This window comes from Cygnus atratus, chromosome Z (genome assembly GCF_013377495.2).
Source record: "Cygnus atratus isolate AKBS03 ecotype Queensland, Australia chromosome Z, CAtr_DNAZoo_HiC_assembly, whole genome shotgun sequence".
Classification (NCBI taxonomy): domain Eukaryota; kingdom Metazoa; phylum Chordata; class Aves; order Anseriformes; family Anatidae; genus Cygnus; species Cygnus atratus.
Genome location: NC_066396.1, coordinates 26,151,023 through 26,172,531, shown reverse-complemented (window position 1 = coordinate 26,172,531; position 21,509 = coordinate 26,151,023). Strand labels below are relative to the sequence as shown.

The window sequence follows — 21,509 nt, the reverse complement described above, 5'->3', positions numbered from 1 at the left end:
TACTCCCAGTAAGGCACTGAGGAATGTAGTGTTTCCAGTAACACTAAAAAAGTCAACAGATCAAGATATAAGAAACTTTTTTTAAAAAAAAAAAACTTTATTTTAATCAATTCAATTAATTTTGGTGAAGGAATCTTAAAAACTGAGGTTAGCAAATTGTTTTTTTTCTCTTTAATATCTCTGGCAATCTTGATACAAGTCAAGAGTATTCTAAATAAACACTCAAATTAGTATTTGTTGAGCCAAGAGAGAAAACAGTCCTTCTACAATTCCAGCTGCTTCAATTGAAAATGAGTAAATCATTAAAAGTTACTAGAAACACCTATAAAAATCAATCTCACCTGCCAATACAAATTACATAGAAACATGGAAAGTCAGCCCATTGTTCTGAGAAAATCATGGGAAAGATCTTACCTTTTGGACAAATCGATGAGTCCCCACAGCAGAATAAGCATCTCCAGAAGGTAAGGATGTTGGCCAGTGTAATCTGACCTTTTCACTTTGAGACTGCAACAAAATAGGTTTAATTATTGGTAGTCAGTTGCTACTGGGTGAACTACTAAACAGAGTGAGTCATCCTCAGTCTATATAGTGGCTACCACATTAAAACATGAACTAATGGTATCCCTGACAGGCGTTAAGTTGTAATCCTGATTCTCTTTTAGGTGAATGAAGTATTAATTCATTTCATCTATACTTCCAGGTGTGTTCCTCGATTAAGAAAAATTGATTGGCAGCATTAAGGATGTCGCATCAATGTGGACAACAATCACTCAAAACTTATACTCTTGGCTAAGAGACAGCAACACAGGTAAACTCTTTTGGGTACTATATGTTCATTGAGAAGTCTAATACTTCTTAACCTAGTCACTGCGTTCATTACTTTCATAAGCCTAGACACTTGTAAGACAAAGGATACGATACTTTGTTACGCTCTCTCATTTTATATCCTACTACATATTCTTATACTCTACATACTTCATGCCATGCACCCTAACCCTTTTTGATCCTTGCTACTTCTACTGCCAAAAGAACTTTAGAGCAGTAATTTGGTTTTGAGAAACAGCTACAGTGGTTGGTATTCTCATTTGAACAGGCATCAGTTACATACAAAGGCAAGTTTTGTACAGAAGCAATATACTTAAGAACTAGAAACCACAGATATTCAGTTAGGTTAATATTTACACTGTCCTTTTCTATGTAAGCTGCGAACTCATTTTCTAAAAAGTAGTGTTAGACAACACTAGTTGTGTTGTACAAACACTAAGAACTGAATTCCACTTAAAAGAGTCAATATAAAAATCTAACGTTTCAGGAGATGTACCCTAGGACTGAGTTTATGTCACAGAAGTCTTCCATGAAGTGCCCATCATTAAAACATTTTTCAAGCATCAGTACCTGTTCTTCCATTTTATCCTGTCTATCGAGAGCAGCTTCAACAGCATCAAAAAACTCTTCTTCATTAATCAGACTATTAGGACCCTCCTAGGGCATAAGAAACAAAACTAGTTTAGAACTTTGGAGATATGAGAGTTCCATTTTAGTTTAATATTAGAAATACATATTTATATTATGCATACAACTGACAATTAAATTCTTCCATAGACTTCAATATTTTCACCAATATTTTTAGATTTCAATTCATCTGAAAAATGTGCTTGTTAAAGGAAGTTATTCCCTTTAACTATAATTTAAGAGGTAGCTATATAAACAAGGAAAAGACAGGAAATTGAGCAGGTGTCAATACACTTAGACATCACACAGGTTTTAATTAACATATATCTCTTAATGTTTACTGTGTGTGTCAGAAAATGAGCATATTAATGTAATTGTGCAGTCAATCTACTTCTGAATATTCCAATGCCTTGAGCAGATTTCAGGTGTGTGCTAATTAAACAGGATACAATACGGGGAATCACTTGCCTGATAATTCCTGGAAACAACAGTTTAACAAAGCAGCAGGTAGAGTTGAGTCATGTATTAAAAACTCAGGTCTAAATAAATAAAATGGTAATTTAAGAAAGCTAAGTTTACTGCTGTTATTGCATTGTTAAACAAATTGTCTAGCAAATTTCAAAACACTGCAGTAGGGATATCTGAGAGAAGCAGCAGTGGTGGTAACCAGGTAGACGAAGCCCTACTTCCTCCATCTTTTTCTTTTACAGTCAGCAGAAAACTTACATGCAAATACCTTTTAAATACCTCAACATATTGCTACTATTACTCAGGCTATGATTTTTTCATAGAAAAAAGTGTTTGAGTAATGATCATGAAGGGTTCAATTTCTTAAAGATTACGCAAACTGCATCATAGGTGCATTAGCTTATATTATTCTTTAGAGGGTGTTTTAAACATTGTAGAATTTGACTAAATACCTGAGGAAGGAACTGTTGAAATATGCAATTTAACAGCTGAAATAGAGCCTAAAATCACTGAACTTATGATCACATTTAAACTTGCAGTGATAAGTTAAAAAACAATTGAATTTGAACTTGAGATTCTAGGATTGCCTCTGAAGTTAGGGTTTTCATATGCACGTTACATACCTACACAGCTGACCCATTACAAAGGACAAGTACAAAACTACTGCATAAGAACAGAATCAAATGTATGAAAAATAATCAAAAATCACCAGAAATACTGGTAAATGAGTTGCTCTAGACAACAGCAGAATAAGGAAACCTGAGGTGAAGACCAACTTGCATTCTAAAAAATTAATAATTGAGATTAATCTGGTTTTCAGATTGCAAGTTGGAAAAACTGAAATGGCATGAACACTCTTGCGCAAGCCAAACAGCTTGATTTACATATACACTCCTCCGAGAAACAAGCCAATATTCAAAACCTCTGGCATTTTTAGAAATCTTAAGTGGAATTTGTACCTCATAGTCAGGCCCTCCGAAGTGGGACTTTTTCTTCAGTTCTGTCATAGCATTTTTGTATGCTTCTTCTGCTCTTCTCCTTTTCTCTGTCTCCTGCAAAATTACACGATCATTTGATGCAGCATGTATGAACTGGCTGACAACAGTACATAACCCAATACTTAGAATGATCAGTGTAGCTTTTTTCCAAGTAAAGGTTGCAAAGCTATTTTCTCGTTTTATTCACGTGTATGCATTGTGTGTGTCCATAAATATCCACATATAATATAAAGCTTGGGAAGTTGGCTACCTTGAGGATACTTTTTGTCATAGCTCTTTGAGGGCCAGAGCTGGTACCTGACTTACGGTTTATATAACCCCCTCAGCATAGATGCTTGGGCAATGACAACAAAAGGTGAAGAGTAAAACTGGTAAAAAGCTAACTTGTTGAGCGTTGCAAGATACTAGTGAGTCACAGCATGTAAGCTTGTATCTGTAATTAGCTGGCATAGGATCTTTGTGAGTAATTTCAGTAACTCCATGCAGAGACTAACAGCTCAACATCATTCTCTCATAATAGGTGTATGACTATACTAGAGCCACTAGTGATGTCTATGTCACTGTGTATTTTGAACTAAGTAGTAGTAATGCTGGAATCAGCCTGGTATTTCCTCTGCAAATTCTGCATACTGCCAGATATTCCTAGTGAAAAAAGCTATGAACACTTCTGAAATACTTGCAATTCAGCTTTCTTACATAAGATGCTACTCTGTCCCCTTTCAAAATCACTTTCACATAGAAGAAAGTGTTAACAGTCTAGGTGACAGCTGGACACCACATAATGCTAGTTGCAGATATGAGTGCAAGTATTCAGCAACCCAACTGGAACTTTAAAGACTCAGCAGAAAACTTAATCAAGACTGACAGGCTGAGTTTGCCAACTGGGAATTTGGTAGTTACATTCTCTATGAATGACATATTTTCCTGTTTCTAAAGAGACGCTTGAAAAGGAAAGCAGTAGTTTTTGATGTGTTGTAAACATAGTAGAGTTTTCCATGGGAAAACTTTAAGAAAAAAGCAGCACTTGGATGAAATCAGTATTACCTTTATCTATGATTGTAGGCTTTTCCCTTCTAGAAACTTTCAACAACAGGCAACAACTACTAACAACATTTCACAAAACTTTGGAAGTTTACCTATTTTGAAAGTACCTGTAGAATCCTGAAGATACAGAAAGCATGACTCGTGTAAGTCATTGACAGAAAGCATACATGTCTCACCAGAACTCTTTAAATGAGAAATAAAATACTAAAATACCCAGCTTCCCCCCCAACCCCTAGAAAGCCAAAATTTCATATTTTTTGTGCTTCAATCTTTGAATTGAATCTGTGAATTTACGATAACTCAAAAGTGTCAAGAGACTGTTCTTCACTCCATCTTCTCCTGGTAACAAGATTAAATAAAACAAACTTGTGAAATTGTTTGATTGCACAGCAGAAAAATTACTGGTGTTATTAAATTTCTGGAAAATGTAATTAAGTTACAATTGTCAAATGTAAAAAAACCAAATATGTTATTTTTTTTTTAGGTAAAATTTAGCGTTCAGAAGACAGCTTGCACATTTAACATCAATTAGTAAGACCAAGGGAAACAAGAACAGAAAAACGTTTCCTGTAGTCAGAATAAGAAAAGCATAATCACAAGGATATTATTGTGACTAAAGCAATGGATCCAATGCTAGGGATTAAACATTTGGAAATATTTTAAAACTTATAATTTTTAAATATGTTGGCCTCAAGTTCAGCGTACATACGTTTGCCATGCATCTTTAGGCTAAGATGGCCTTCTACAACATGGAGGCTGTATAGTTTTGTGAGGTAGGAGAACTCTCACTAATCATGTTTGCCTTTTTTCTGTCAAGTAAAGTGCAGTCTGGAAACAAGTGGAGTGAGGTTAGAGAGGGAAGAAGAGAGCTGGATTACAACAGCACTACACTGCTCATAAAAAACATTGCTTTTAGCCACTGACACAGATCCTGTTCTTCATGCAACAAACCTATACCAAGCAGAGCCTACGGAGTTGACACACAAAGGACAAACTTGACTATCCCTTTCAACTCTTGTAGCTGCTCTTCTGAACAGACTTAGAACAGCTCTAAAACCTTCCCAGCTAGAACAAACGTAAAGGAGCTGCCCAACTTTAGATAATTTACCTTTCCAAATCTCTCTGAGAACATAGATTGAACTTTATCATCTCATAATATTTACTTCCTTCTCAGAACAGTGTAGGCATCTCCCAAGAAAACCAACAGGACAAAGATCACCACCCTTCTCTGCCTACATCTGTTTATCACATGACAGCACCAATGCTTTTTGCTCAGATCCAAAGTTATACAAAAGCCTTTTACAGCCCTATGTTGAGCCACTAAAGCAACGTGATGAAAAGCTAAAAGCAGCCCCACAACGTAAGCGGAATAGATAATGTTAGTAGAGTTGTAACTGCTGTATTTAAATTCTTGTGAATGGCGTAGATGTCAAGTCACTGCTACTAGGGGAGCTGCAGGAGTCACTCTGTGGGAGGAGGTCAGGGTTGCCCCCACAACAGACATGTTGGAGCAGAGAGGCATTTCCTGAATAAACTGTGGCCTATTGAAAGCCCATGCAGGAACAGATAATTCCTGACAGGAACAGTGGCCTGTGGAGGACCTACCCTAGACTAGATTTCCCACAACCTCCATCCTACTCAGGTAGTGCAAGCAGAAGGTAGAGGGGGCTGCAGTGAAAGAGTAATGTTGAGTTTGGAAAATGGGGGAGGAAAGCTGTTTTGGTGTTTTTTCTTTTTGCTTCCCACTAACTGGATCCATTCTAATTAGCAATAAATTTATTTTTCTTACGTGAAGACTATTCTGCTCATGACAGCAACTGGTAAGCAATGTCCTCATCTGTCTTTTGACCTATGAGCTTTTCCATCCTGTTTTCTCCTCTTATGCTGCTGGGTGGTGTGGTAAGTGAGCAGATGGGTGGGCATTTGGCTGTTAGCTAATGCTAACCCACATTTCTATATTAACAAATCCAATCAAGATCTCTTCTAAAAGGCTAGCAGTTAAAGGAATCCAAATGAAAGGCAATTTATATTAGAATTACAGAACTTCATCAGGAGCATGCTGCAAACACCAAAAAAAAAATCAGTGACAAATATGACTACAAAAACCTTGCAAGCTTATCAAAGAAAGTCTTGAAAACACCAAGGTTTGAGAAGTCTTTGCTATTTACTTTCTGAAGAAACATGTCCAAATAAGCTCGTGATCCCCTTTAAAATGTATTTACTCATGATGTGTGAAGTCTTTTGTTGGTGAAGAACGATGTTACAGTCAGATGAGACCTAAACTGAATTTTTTTTTTCTTACCACTTGCAGCTAAAAATGTGGTTTAACGTTAGTCTAGTGACAAATAACTGACCTAAACCAATTCAAATTCTGTATTAGAATACTACTCTAGGACCAGAAAAATTCATTTAATCCATGCTATAAGCAAAGTCTGATCAACAAGAGAACTGTGTTCAGCCCAGAGAAGAGAAGGTTTTTGTGGGGGGACCTAGTAGCAGTCTTCCTTACTACCAAGGAGATCATCAAGCAGACAGACAGGCTTTTTACATCAGCCTATGGTACAAGGGTGAAAAAGATAAGCAGAAATAAGAGTTGTTCTCACTGGATATACAGGAAGACTTTCACTATAACATGGATAAGCTTCACCATAACGACAGATGAACAGAGCAGGCTGCTCAGAAAGGCTGTGCAGTCTCCTGCCGTGAAGACTTGAAACCAGACTTAATAAAGCCCTGACCATCCCAGTCTGATTTGAAACTCTTTGAGCAGGAGACTGCACTAGAGACTTCTTGAGATCTCTTCCAACCTGAGTTACCCTGTTACGCCATGAAAAACCTTCAAGTCTTGGATCTGCTATAATTCCTCCAGCTACCTAGATGAATCATTAACAAAGTAAGCATTGCTGGAAGTGTGAATACAGATAGATAGGAGCAGGCATTTGACATACGAAGAGCTGGAAGACAGGGGCAAAGATTCAAGCATAGATGTATTTTGTCTGAATGCATTTGTTCTTTGAATCATGTATCACTAACACACATGGAGCAAGATTTGAAGTGTGATATGCCATATGGAAACATGCTAAATTAAAAAAGCAGAGACAATGGCTAAAGGGCTGCACAGAACCCCTGTCAGCGATGGCAGGATTATAGAAATCCAAGCCTGAAGTACATCCCATCCATGCTTCCAACATATCTCATATGAACAAAAGACACCGCTCCTTTTTAGTTACTATAGTGGTTGAGCAGGCTTAGCATGAACTATCACTGACATTAGAATAACATCACACACCTAAAAAATTAACCAATTAATTAACCAATTAAAGTCATGTTTTACACTAATCCCTTAAGTGAAATAATTGATGAGACCTTTAAAGAGATATTTAAAGTTAAAACAGGTTGTTCACCTCAGTACTGTCACCATCTCTTACAATTAAAACAGTTCAGATTCTCACATCATTTTGGAAGCATGAGTATTTATTTAGATCTCTATTAGAAGGCTGCAAGCAATACACTTATTACTATGGAATACTGTCAGGTTCTCTAGAGATATAAAAATACAGGAATACTAGCTGAACAAGGACCGCAAAAAGAAATATGATGAATGTTACTGTATTACCAACATTCAGGATAAGGTTTTTAACATTTTATAGGAGTAATAGATAAAGATGACACCTAAAATTAACACGTGCTGTACATAAAAATACAATCAATACCAGGAATATGAAGGTTAAAAACACCTCATTCAAAATTTCAAGCTAAATAAGCATTTTTCAACAAAAATAAAAGAAAAACAGTCTTACCTTATCTAGCCTTTTTTGCCAGCTTTCTTCACGTTTTACCATTAGTTCAATACAATGAGATAGTGTAGCCAGGATTCCAGCAGTAGTTGCTTTGAAAGTTATAGCTTCTCCTTTAAAGTCTATGCCATTAATTCCTTTGGGGGTCACATGTGGAAATACTAAAAACAAACATGAACCATTCACCAATAGCTGTCTTTAATTCAAATGAGCATTTTAAATGCATTGTTTATATTACAATTGCTGGAAGCAAATATACTGGCTATAAAATTGATTTAGAAACAAAAATCATAAATGCTAATAATTTGCAACTATCCACAGGATAAGGAAAGAGATTCAAAAGGAGGAATGCGTCCCTTGAGCTTCATCTTGCTATACTGTATTTCAAGTCTGCTTGTAATGCTGTATTACTCTGCTCTCCGCAAACCATGTGGGTGGAGGGAGTGGTAATACTTTGTAACAATAGCAGTTTGACAGCTTGAAGTGGGGCCTAATTAAGACAGAGCAACCTTAAAACATATCTAATACAGTACTAAGAAAGGAACAATTTAAAAATGCAATCAAACCCAGAATGTGATATTCAAGGTTGCTTTAAGCAGGTAATTATAGATTTTAAAACCTCCATGTAAAAAGGTATGTTATGTATAAAAGTATCAAATCTGTTGAATTATCCAAGTACTGTGGGGTTTTGCAATTCCAACAACTACTTTGTGCTGTCAACCAAGCCATCTGTTGCTAAGGCTATTTAAACAAGTCACTTAAATGTGTGACAAAAAAAGTACCTATTATATGTCAAACTTACATGTAGGTTGACAGAATAACAAATCAAACACTACATATTAATGTCATAAAATATTAGAGAGCAAAACTAACACCCGTGTTGAAGCTGACTGAGCCTAGCAAGTTAAAGTAACTCCCTGCTATGCCATGGGAAAAGAAAAAAAAAAACAAAAACTAATGACATCACCCAGTTGGATATTGCCTTTTTTTTTTTTTTTTTTTTTTTTTTTTTAAGTCTAACAGTGTGACACTGTTATGGCTTAAAAAGCTGAAATAAATGTTTGTGTAAGTTTATCAAATATCTGTCTGCATGGGTGAAGTAGAGCTTTCAAGCAGTTCAGATCTTGTAGGGAAAAGAAATGCAATTGCTGTTCTCTAATGGTAGAGCAGTGTCTACACTTAGGGAAAAGAAAGCAAACATCACATGGTCTTAAGCAATGGCTTAAGTCTCCAGAGGTTTTCAATAGGATTCAAACTTTTTTTTTTTTCCTTCAAATAAATGATTACAGACTATATACTCTTTCAAATGCCTCTATAAGCATATATGCTATGGTAGAACACAGCTTATTTTTTTGTTGCATGTTAATCAAGAATACTCCCTAAAAGATAAAGATAGGGGCTGGAAAAAAAAAAAGGAAAGTAAAGAAAGAAAAATCTGTTTCAGAAACAATAATGAGCAGAGGAACTCTCCCTCCCCCTAACAGCTGCAGAGGCAACACGGAGGAGGCTGAGCCTGAAAGTGGTATAAACTGGCAAGGAGGCAATGCAGCGGATTCTCTGAGAATAACGAAAACCAGACAACAACAGCTTCACCCATAGACTGCATTTTTCTTAGGAAAGTGTTATGCCACTCATTTGTCCTGCTGGTGTAGATCATTTCACATGCAGGCTTACCAGCAGAGCTATTCTGCTTATAGATCTGATTTTTTTTTCCTGAAGTACACAACATGCTAGACTTGCTGAAGAAACCACCACCAGCTGCAACAAGTATAAAATCATTTCACAAATCTCTATGTTGGATTGTAAGGGGAATGCACAGCCTTATTTCCTGGAACAAAGCCAGCTTTCATTCCTGATCATCTTTAAGTCTCAGCTACAATTCATTAATACTCCGTATAGCTTTGGCTACCATATATTTTAAGTCTTTATTCAGTGATTAGTCTCAAAGTACCAGCAATATATGTACACTGCTTGCAATTTCACTCAGAGTCCCTTCAGCCATTATAACTCTGGACAAAAGTGAACTTGTTGCAGAAAGGTGCAAAGCCTGTTTTTCTGAGAGGATCGCTCAAGAGGTCCCTTACTGTGCACGGGAGTACCTTGATTCACTCCTCAGGAGTGGTTTTTCTTCCCAGAAAATGTCTGAAGATGACCTAAACCCCGGTTTCAGCAACAATTAAGCTTCAGCAAATTAGAAATATTTGTCAGGAGACGATCCATTTGGAGAGGCTAACATCTTTCTTATTTTCTATTTTTATTTTTACACTTCCATTTTTCTGTGTCAACTAAAAGATTTAGTGTTTCAAGCTGAAATCGTCAAGTTCAAGTTAAAAGTTAATCGTAGAAGTGTTTTTATTGCAACTGCTCTTCTAGCTTGGTGATGAAACTGCACGCAGTCAATTGAAAAAAAGCTATGATTGAAAAATCATACAATCACAGAATATCCTGGTGATTTTTCTCCTAATTTAAATTGAATTTCAACATTCTGAATCCAGGCATTTCTTTTTAATTATCCAGTCTTTTAAGTAGTTCTCTTTTACTTCTCAATTTTCTCTTTCCTTCCACTGTAAGCAGTGTTTTATACCATGCTTTAGTCTTCAATAGCTCTTTAGCCTTTTCTTCCTGCACCTCTAGTCTGTTAGGATACATTGTTTTTTCCATCTTGTTCCTCAGATACTGTTTGTAACCCTTCCCCAGAAGTCCCAAGCATTATCTGTTCAATCAAACCTGCTTCCCAGTGAAACAGAGGATTTTTAAAAAGACAGTAAGTGGAAAAACAAAGTTCCTTCATCTTTTCCATGTTATACCACTTCTACATCTTACGTCACTATACTAATTCCAAATGAAAAAGAATAAATGAATGGGTCATGCACCCACCCATTTAATTATCTTCTGTTGTTGATTCTCTGTTGATAGCAGTAGAATCAGTATGATTATTTTCCCCTTAAGCACAACCTCAATATTTCAGTGATGACTGTGAATATTATTCCTCCAGCAGGAGCACAGAAATCCTCCACAAATCCTACTGTGTTTTCTATCAAGTTTCTCTTCTTCAGCCTCTTGATCACATCCAACTTCTGTCTTCGAAGAGATTCCTGAAGTAGGTTTTACCCACTCTTCTTATTCTTACATAATATAAGCCCAAATCTACTCATTTTCCTCAAAAGATGGATGGGAACTCTTCCTGATCAAGATACAACATTCTTAGAATATAAGATCCCAATAGGTAAATCCACCGAATGGGTGCTTTATACAAATTATCATTGCTTCAGTTACCAGATTTTCTAATGGAAAAGCGAGCAATAAATTCATATACAGAGCTCTAACTCTTCACCAAAAGATTCTAGAAAACACAGAGAAGAAAAAAGCTCCCTGTCCAAAACATCATGTCTTCACAGCAGTATATAAATCTAACTAGTCATGCTAACATTCTCCTCCAACCCAGGAAAGGTGCAGAAGGGAAAGTGCAAAAGACAACGTAAATATGATTCCTTAAACTAGTCTTAAATCTAGCGGTTTGAGCACTAGACAGGTGCAGTAGGAGGCTGAAACACTCCTTTACTCTATTAGGCTGAATTAGGAGGTTAAGCCTCTGCTTCCCTCTTCCTGGAGCTGTGACTGCAGAAAAAAAAAGTGTTTAGTATGGACAGGCAACCATTACTCAGCTACAGATTATTCTGGTGTTCACAAGACTGGAGAGAATTCAGGAATGGAACCTGAAACCTGAGAAACCTAAGAATTAACAGCTGCTCTGATGCTAAGCTTCAGAAAAAGGTAACGTTTAAGATCAATTTTTTGTTATCAGCTAGCCTAAGAAGTTTTCTGCCCACTACCCAGGCATGGGTGTCTTTTAACCTGAGGCGCCTACTTCTCCTGTTGCATGACTGAAGACTTACGATTCTACCTTATAGTGCATATATTCCAATTCTTTCATTTTTAGGCAAGCCTTGCAGCAATCAGTTACTGCCTCATGAGAGGGGAGCGGAGGGGCAGGCACTGAGCTCTGCTTTCTGGGGACAGTGACAGGACCCGAGGGAACGGCATGGAGCTGGGAGAGGGGAGGGTCAGGCTGGGTGTTAGGGAAAGGTTCTGCACCCAGAGGGTGGTCGGGCACTGGGACAGGCTCCCCAGGGCAGTGGTCACAGCACCAAACCTGCTGTAGTTCAAGAAGCATTTGGACAATGCTCTCAGACACATGGTCTGATTTTTTGGGTGGTCCTGTGGAGAGCCAGGAGTTGGATTTGGATTCCATGATCCTCATGGATCCCTTCCAACTCACGATATTCTAAGATTCTATGAAATCTTTAATATATGTAAATTCTTAGAAATCAAACAAGGACAGAAAAACTAAAATGAAGATAAAGCTGTTAAGAGAATTGATGGGAAGTAAACGTAATGGGGTCATCAATCGTAAGAAGTGGAGTTACAAAAGAAAACAAAAAGGTTGAAAAGTGAGAAACAAAAGGCTGCAGAATTCTTTTCCATACTGAACTATGGAGTTTATATACAGATACCCACAATACAAAATTTCTTAGCACAGAAATTCTTGAATACTTGATACAGAACTTTTTCTAAGAGGAATGTGAATATCACTTCAAATTCTTTTAAATATGTGATAAAAATGGACACTTTCCATTTAAATATTCTAAGATGACCAGATGTACTAGAAATACACACTTCTTTAATGAAATTTCACATATTAAATGTGTGTATATAGCATACATATCAGAATAATGTAGAAATGAAAAAATGTTCTAAAGGAAATTAAGCTGGAACTCCTACATCATCCTAGAAAAATTAAGTATGACAAAGACATCTCTTTCAAAATGAATCATGCAATGAAATTAAATATTCACTAGTGTTTTTTAAAGTATCTTTTTACATTTTTCTGAAATTTGTTCTAATGACTTAGTAGGCCTTAGAAATTTAGATTTTTTTTTATATACGGCTGATGAAAATGATAAGACTTGCTTAAAGGTGAATGTTGCAAACTAGCTTATCTTCGCTGACAAGAAGCATGAAATATTTACTCAGAGCTTCAAAGTTATACACTACTTCTGACATCAGCACTACAATTAGCAGCACAAGTATCTTATCACTGGAAAATCTATTCATACAATTAATTCTGGTAATATGTTGAAAAAACTCCTTCCGTTTTCTTACCTCCTCATTCCTCGTTACAATTTTGGAAATACTCTAGAAAGAGCATTGTACTAGGTCTGGCTAGGTTGGAGTTAGCTATCCCCGCAGCAGCCCATGCACTGCTGTGCTCTGCACTTGCAGCTAGGAAAACATGACACTGTATCAATGTTTTGGCTACTGCAGAGCCATGTAGGCACATCATTAAGGCTGCCTTCTCCAGCCCACCACTCACAACAGCCAGTAGGTTGGTGTGGGCAAGAGGTCGAGAGTGGACATTGCTAGGGGAACAGGCTCAAACTGACATTCCATACCATATAATGTCATGCTCAGCTATAAAAACTGAGTAAGGGGAAAGAGAAGAGGGAGACTTATGAAAGGGTCTGTCTTTCCAACCAAATACTGTGCATATTCAGGCCCTGCTTCTCAATATATGTCTGAACATTGCACGCTGATGGGAAGTAGAGAATAATTGGTTTCTCTTTTCATTTCTGCAAAACCTTTGCTTGTTTTTCTTTACCTTTAATTATATTGCTCCTTATCTTGACCCATGAGCCTTCTTTCATATTCTCTCCCCGTTATTTTAAGAAGGGAGAACGAGAACTGTTGTGCTAGAGCTTAGCTGTCTGTGTGAAACCACCACAAGCACTTAAATACAAGAAGGAAAAATGCAAGACAAGAGGACTAGAACACATTAGAAAGAAAATAGAAGACAAAAAGGGTTATTTTGCCACATTTTCAGATCCTTGGTGAAAGTGTTTAGATTTTTAAAAGCACTTTTTGTAAGTACTTCTGGCAGGCCAGAAGTAAAGAGATTTCTCAAAAAGCAGAACTTGAATGAATTCTTCACATTCACTGCATGGATGGAGTAAGAAAACTATAATCAGATCATTTTAGATAAGAATCAGAATTCTATTCGTCATAATATTGGAAAATACAGTTTAAAGATGCTAAAATTTTAGTACTTTGCTAAAATTAGAGAAAAATCAGTAACACAATATTGACTTAGTCATAATGTAGCCATAGAACTTGGAAAAAACAATACTGAGGCATACTTAATTGGAAAAGCATTGTGTTCCACCATACTCCTCAAGCTGACAACACTTGCCAGAAAAAAAACGTGATTACCTATTACAAATTTCAGTTCTCATTATTTGAATAATGCATCTGGTTCAACAGAATTCTGTACTGGAAATGGCTTTGGACAGACAGAATATGAAATTCCAGCTTGACAAACTTTCATTAATATTTGTGTGAATTAAGTGTAACTCAGAATCATGAAAAGCAGCTAATGAATGATAATTTTAACATGAAGAACTTCCTGTCACGTTTAAATAACATTTCTTAACTAACGTCTTCTCACACAACAGCATAAATATCAGTCTTATATCAAGACTATCATCATACTATTCATACAAATATCCAGCCAAGTTTAGACACACTTACATTTTTCCTTACTGCTGTTACTGTTATGTAAAAAATCTCCATCAGAACGCATTGTAGGGAAATCATCTTCATCATCTTCTACCACTGAATTTGGGAGAGAGAGAATATGTTATTAGAGTAAAAAAGTTTTTCCAATTCTTCAGTAAGCAAGGAAGAACTAGGAGCATCTTCATAGCTAAGCAGTATTTAATCTTTTTTCCCTATAATAAAAACCAGTCATGACTCCCCCCCCTTCTTTTTTTTTTTTTTTTTAACCACTTAAGACCACAACCAACAGTTCCAATAGTAAGGAACTATTAGGAGACTAACATTTGCTCAGTATCCAAATTTAGTACTCTATTTTATGGGAAGATGAAAGTTCTCTGTTATAACTGAATAAGCAGGGAGTCACAATTCAGCTCTTCTATGCTACAGACTTTGCAAAAAAGTGGAATTGTTCTTACCTACTCTCATTACTACCAAAAGAGTAAGAGTGCCAGAACAAACTCAGGGATAAATAAAAATGTCTCAGGGAAGTGTATGAGTATGACAACTAGCTGTGCTACGAGAAAAACAATTCAGATACATAGACATCCTCATCTGGGTCTACTTGAATCTCAAGCGTGCACTCAAGTGGTCTAATGCTTTAGCTCCAACCAATACGTAACAGGAGTACACAGTATGTCAGTTTATTTGCCCTTAGGAAAGAATATATTGTTCCTATCAATTCAAACTAATACACTATTGTTTTTTCAAAATAATGGTAAGAGATGCAGTGGTAAGCTAACTTGACTTCATCTTATAGGGGGATAAAAAATTATTGTTGTATAACATCAAGTGCTTAGAAGATCATTTATTTCAGTAAGGTTGACAGCTATGGGTTAGGATCAAAGTTAAGCAGCTTTCTATGGGAATCCAACTTCTGCAGTGCAAATAGTTAACATTATTTAAGCAGAAATATCTAGGATTGATTACTATATTAAAGAGCAAATTTAAGACACCCATTTTCTTTATATTACATCAAATGCTAAAGGAACTATTCCAACAACTATTTCTTACTGTCTAAAAAGTTAAATTCTAGGGAGTTCAGTGTTTTCAATTACGATTTTACCTTTATCCCTCTGGAGTTCGTCTTTGGAAACAGCATCTGCACAGGCATCAAAGTATTTCTGTAAAGTATCAACTTGTCTACACAAGATGTCTCTAAAGGTTTCCATCTCTGCAAGCTTCTCACGTAAGCTATGGCCCTTCTGAAAATACAAGTGAAAAGTGCTTCAAATGTTTCTACATACTCTGCAAAAATTTAATGCCTAAATAAAAAAAATGGATTTCTGCAGCTATGATGAACAAATCTTTTAGATACATCAAAGATATTTCAGACATCAGTAATTACAAAATACTGTTTGAACAATATGATTCCAAAAACGATATACAAGTGTATCTTCTTCATTTTGTTCTTGGGTCTCAACTTTTCCTCTCCACTGCACCTGCTACTTTGCAGTATTGAACAAAAGCTTATTAAAAAAAAGTTTTCCTTGCTCCCAAGTTTGCAACTATGTGCCTGAAAACAATCAGCTCCAGTTTAAGACTTTTGTTCTAATCTTTACTCCCCTTTCTTGTGTTGCTTCTCTTCTGCTATCAAGTACAGCCCACTCAAGTTGAAACGTTAAACATTTATACATATGGAAGAGGGAAAGCCATAATTTATCAATCGGTATTAATAATCATATTTGTTAATTCACAGAACCAGCATTCCCTTTTGTTTAGAAGCCCTTATATTATCAAGAGTACAAGAGGAAAGGTTAATGAATCCTCCCATTAGACTTCTCTTGCCATTGGTAGATAATACTGTAGTTTAAAAGGGACAACTGCACAGAGGCACATGAAAGCTTCCTGTATGATCCATTAATCACCACATGTATAATTATTAACACTAACAGTAAACCGAAGACTTGGTATTTTTTCCTTTAGTTTCGTGAATGAATCTTCACATAACTTTTCTTTCCATTTGCTAAAGTGTTGTATTTACACACCAATACTAAGAAAACATTATTCACTAACCTTGAACGAAGAGGTGGATGTTGCAGAGTATCCACTTGCTCCAGAAACAAGAGACACCATGGAGCCATGGCGGCGTAAGCTTGACTCTGATCCATAGCCAGATTCAGTCTAAAAAATACAAATCACATAAAAACTAGAGCAGTGAGCCTTTTAATAAGAGGAGAAACCATGAAAACAAGATTAAAATAATTTCTTCTAAAACCAGACCATTTGTTTCTTGTTAGGATGCAACAGGGTTTTACGGAAGTTATTCCTGCAAGTTTAAGATGTTGATCTAGCATCCATGAAGTTAATATGAATTTTTTTTTTTATCATAATGATCTGAAAAAGCAGTAGTTATTGACAACCTTTTATGTGCCCACCCAAAAGAGCAAGAAAACATGTATATAAGGGTTCAAAAGGACAACATTTCTATTCCTTTGGTATCTGCAATCTCTACCAAGGAATTTTCTTTTACATGGCATTCAAAAACCCTAGGGTACTCCACAATTAATTGGGGGATTAGCATGGTTCAGTTTGAAGGCAATCAACAGCTTCAGTAAATTCTTCCAATCATTGAAATAGAGCCTTTTATTTTTAAAAGAAACAAAACAGAGACCACAGAAAAACGGATGATTACTGTTAATAATTTCTTTTTCCAGGCTTCTTCAGCAATACTTTATATTAGACTAAAATTATTTTTAACAACAACAAAAAAAAATAAAACAAAGTTAGATACTGAAAACAAATGAAGATAACAGTAAATTAAATTTTGCAAATAAAATGAAAGCTGTATGTTTAATAAAATAGCATGAAAAAGTTATAAAATCTTAAGTTTGATGAATTCCCTTAAAAATAAAACTAGATATTGACCACCTGAAAGAAAAATATTTCCCTACACATTAATGTAAGTGGTCAGAAAAAAAATGAAAAAAGAAAAATGATAGTTCAGATATTAACATCTGAAATACTGTTATTAATTTGATCAAGTGGATATTGACAACATTGTGAAGTACCTTTGACATGTTTAAGAAATTACATGGTAGCAGAAAAATCCTGAAGGGATGAGTAGACAGTCATACCATGTCATACCAAATGAATGACATGGAATAAGAAGCAAAAATAAAATCTAGCTGTTGTACTTTTTAATGGAAAAATTGGAAGCTGCTTTGAAAAGTGAGGAAAGTGCTGATAACTTAAGATACAAGTGAACATATGGAGTATTAAAAACAGAGAGTAAGGACAACATATTTTTTGAAATGTTTGAAACAAGATTTGGATAATATTGTGACGTATGGGACAAAGTATGCATACTTGGGTTACAAAAGAGCAGTGAGAAAAATGGTTTTCCAGAAGTGAAGGTATGACCAGAGAGAAATGCAAGTCTCAGAGCTGTTAAGATAATACTTGAACAAACATAACTACACAAGATTATTCAGCAAGAACAAGCAAGAAAGAGCCAAGGGTCTGTGTCTGTCCAGCCTGTTTGAAAAATGAGGCAGAAGACAAGAAAGAATTGAGGAAACAAAACAGACTTTAAAAGAAACAGGATGAGTATCAAAAGTAGAAGAGAAGTTGAAAAATTAGTATGAGTAACAAATACAAGTGTAATTAGAAAAACGTAGCCTAGAAGTTTTGCTGAAAGTTTAACTGATTAATGTACACAATACTTGCAATAAAAGAAATATAAGCACTTGTAAATTTGAAATATTTAATAAAGCGTATCAAGTTCATTGCCTAATTTCAGAAAAATATAGAGAAATATTATAACCTGAAACAGCAGAAACAGAAGTTTATGTTTAACGACCGCTTCGAGCCAAATGAAAGAATACAAGAATCAGTTTCCTTATTCTGTCACACTAAGGATGTACATACCCCATTTAGTCATGTTATATATAACACAGTTAAAGCTATTTTATGCTGAGTATGTATCCCAGAAATAATAGCTACAAAAGTATAACAACAGAAGTGCTAAAAGCTTCTATTTTCATAATTGTACTATTTGTTTTAAAGCATGTCTTAAATATCTATTGGCTTAGACATTTTGTTAAGAACATTCACGCTGGATACACAGGTGGTTTTTTTGTTTGTTTTTAAGAATATCAGTCAAAGTGTTGAGGGGTACACTTGGCTTTAGTAATGTATTTGGGACATTGGACCACATTTGTAATTGTAATGCACTTGGCGTTATGGTGCAAAGATTATAGCTTAGTTCACTGGGTACACTTAGTTCACTTAAGTACAAAAGTAATCAAATAATAAAGCTTTGATTAGTTTTCTTAAAATATTCAAGAGCTTTTTTTTTTTTTTTTAAATGGACAAATCCTCCAAAAACTTGACAAGTGAAAGCAAAACAGGTAATGGGATAAAAATAAAAGCACAAGAGTTTTAGACATACGATATTATTTCTCTTCAGAAGTGTTTAATGAGTAAAAACCTCAAGGGAGCATTTTATAGAATTGGAAAAATCATAAGATATTTGTTAACATTGCCTTTAAATGCAAATCTAAACAGAATTTCACTGTTCTACTGTAAATTTCAGTGTTTACTTAATCATACACTATGTATATTAAAATGAGTTTGAATACATTCTTATTACTGTCAGTTTGACAGCAGGGGCTCATTCTGTTGAAGTTGTACAAACTGAAAAGAAGGTAAAATTTTTCATTTCAATAAGATACATTTTAAAATTAATCTGTTACTGAAGTTGCATTAAAGATATCCAGTGCATTAGTCAGAGCATTTTAGCTAAGAACAGCAGATGTATTCTGAATGTTTTTTTCTTTAAGCAAGCAAGACACATGTTCACAGAAATTGGATTTAAGCTGAAGTGAAATTTCTGAATGTCCACATCTGAAGATTTAATCAAGGTCACAATGCTACCATAGAACACAGAAGAAAATACATAATCTCAGAAGTAGAAAACCTTGTGACTTAAGTTCTCACCTTGTGACTTACATTGACTTAAATCCTTTTCTTCCTACATTACCATTATAGTCAATGCTCATTTGGTTTAGCTCACAGAATAAAAGCTGAGGGTGAAAAAACCTCCCCATATAAATATTAAGCTTGATTTTTTAAAGGTACCTTTTCAGCAGTACATTTGACAGTCATTTGTGCTTGTGATTAAACAGTTTATCCATGCTTTAGAATTGTACACAAGACAGTGACCTATCAGCTCGTAAACCCTGCCAATAAAAAACTGCTATATAAAAACATTTAGGCAGTTTTAACTCTTTGCAACCATGAAACAAGCTCAGCAGCCTAAACAGCACAACACAAATCTGAAGCATTTGCATTTATAGATCATGTTCACAAAACACAAAATGTTTTACTATGTTTTAATAGCCAAAGGGAAGAGAAAACAAACAAGAATACTTATTTATCAGGAGAAACAGAAAATAAGTATTGCTTTATAACCGACACAAAAACAAGTCACTCAGCTCACAGCACACACATGCAAGCAGCTTAACAGAAACAATGAAAGCATGCACCATGCAAAGCCCCACCATTCTACTACCGCAACATCTAAATGAGAGCAGGTCACTGCCGCATTTATGTCTTGCAAAGCAGATCATCATTAACTATTCACTGTAGAAATACTCAATTACATTGAGAAGAGGAATCTCGACACAAGCTTCTTCTGTTTACACAATTTTTAATTTCCCAGAATAAAAACTGGAACGTGGGTAGAGTTCATATGACAGAACTAACAGTCTCTGCTCAAAACCAAAAATAACTCAGAAGTTGTATCAATACATAGCATCAAGCACTAATGCTAAATTATCATGCTCAGTATATAGATGCAGTTCTTTGAAATTCCATGCATACATCATAGCTTCAAAGCTACACTCAGAACTGGCATTTGTTAGTACACTGCAACAGCTTCAGCTTTCTAAGATGCTGCATGAAATCCAGTAATCCTTTCAAAACGTTTTTTCTTTATGATAGATGAGAGCAAAGAGCCACATGATATGAAGCTTCATGTGATTCTTTACCGGAGCAGGCGCTAGTATCAGCAACAAGACAGTACGTCAGAAAAGCTGCTTTCAGTAAAATCGTTAAGTATTCACAGAATCATATTGCAGACTTCCATTATGGCTCACACAGATCCGCCAGTTAAGGATTTCCTAAAGTGGGTCAGTAACCCTCTGGAATAAAGCAGACTTGCTGGAGAGCTCCTCCACTTAAAAAAAAAAAAAATCAAATAAAGCAAATTATCCTCCCATGTCTTCAGGAATTATTTTGATTGTGTCTTGATTTAGTGCCTGTCAAATGCTTCACTGTGTTTGTCCACCAAGGCAGATATTTTCTGTTAGCATTATAAATTATTTATTATTTTACATAACACAAGCAGCAGGCAGCTCCTCCCTCTAAAACATAAGGCTTACCCTAGGAGGTGATGAAACAGACGTTAGGATACAACAGACATTATGATCACGTTTTCTGCAGTATTTGTGAAAAAGCCTAAACAAACAAAGATCAAGCCACAGTAACTTACAAAAAAAAAGTGTAGAAGAAAACAAGTAAAGATATAAATGAAAGAGCTGGAGACTAAGCAGAAAAGGTCTGTCAAACCCCTGGTTGTATTCCAAGGGTGATTTTTAGACTAGCTGCAAGTATTTCAGCATGTATTTAAAGAAAGGGTACTGCTATTTAACCCAAGGAGGGACTACGTGGGGATGGTTGCAGATAAGAACACTAACACTGCAAGTAGGGCGCTTTGAGATGCATTTCTGTGTACTAAAGTTAAATTAATAATTAACATACATCTGTAGGTCTGCTTTATCAATTGTTCTACAGGCTCTGGCAATGCAATTCTAACACTTTGAAAGCAAGGCAGATATCAGTCAGCAGGAAGGCAGAGACAGGAATTTCACAATCCAGGTAGGAGCCTCTGGAGGATGATTACCCCGCCTACAGCCCTCCCAAGCACAGTGCAGGAGACTACTTAGAAAAGTAAACAGCTAAAAAGATTCTAACATGAACTTTCTTCACAACTGCAAAAGCAGGTAAAGAAATGTAGACATGTTTTCTTCCTCCTGTAGTGATAAACATTGCAATTCTGCAGTAAATAAGCATACTACATGCCCAAGGGGAAACAGAAATTCTGGAATGAAAAATAAGCACAAGACAACCAATA

General features: G+C 35.7%; 1 protein-coding gene across 2 annotated transcripts in view; it reads right to left on the bottom strand.

Annotated features, from left to right (window-relative positions):
- Positions 1–21,509, bottom strand: part of CERT1 (ceramide transporter 1) — an 81,584-nt gene that overhangs the window by 15,294 nt on the left and 44,781 nt on the right. For both annotated transcript variants that reach the window (XM_035553590.2, XM_035553588.2), the window contains exons 4-10: positions 16,388–16,495; positions 15,438–15,576; positions 14,348–14,431; positions 7,766–7,923; positions 2,883–2,975; positions 1,399–1,485; positions 415–507 (exon numbers count right to left, since the gene is read on the bottom strand). In XM_035553590.2, the coding sequence (XP_035409483.1) occupies positions 415–507; positions 1,399–1,485; positions 2,883–2,975; positions 7,766–7,923; positions 14,348–14,431; positions 15,438–15,576; positions 16,388–16,495 (762 nt within the window). The remainder of the gene's footprint in view (positions 1–414; positions 508–1,398; positions 1,486–2,882; positions 2,976–7,765; positions 7,924–14,347; positions 14,432–15,437; positions 15,577–16,387; positions 16,496–21,509) is intronic.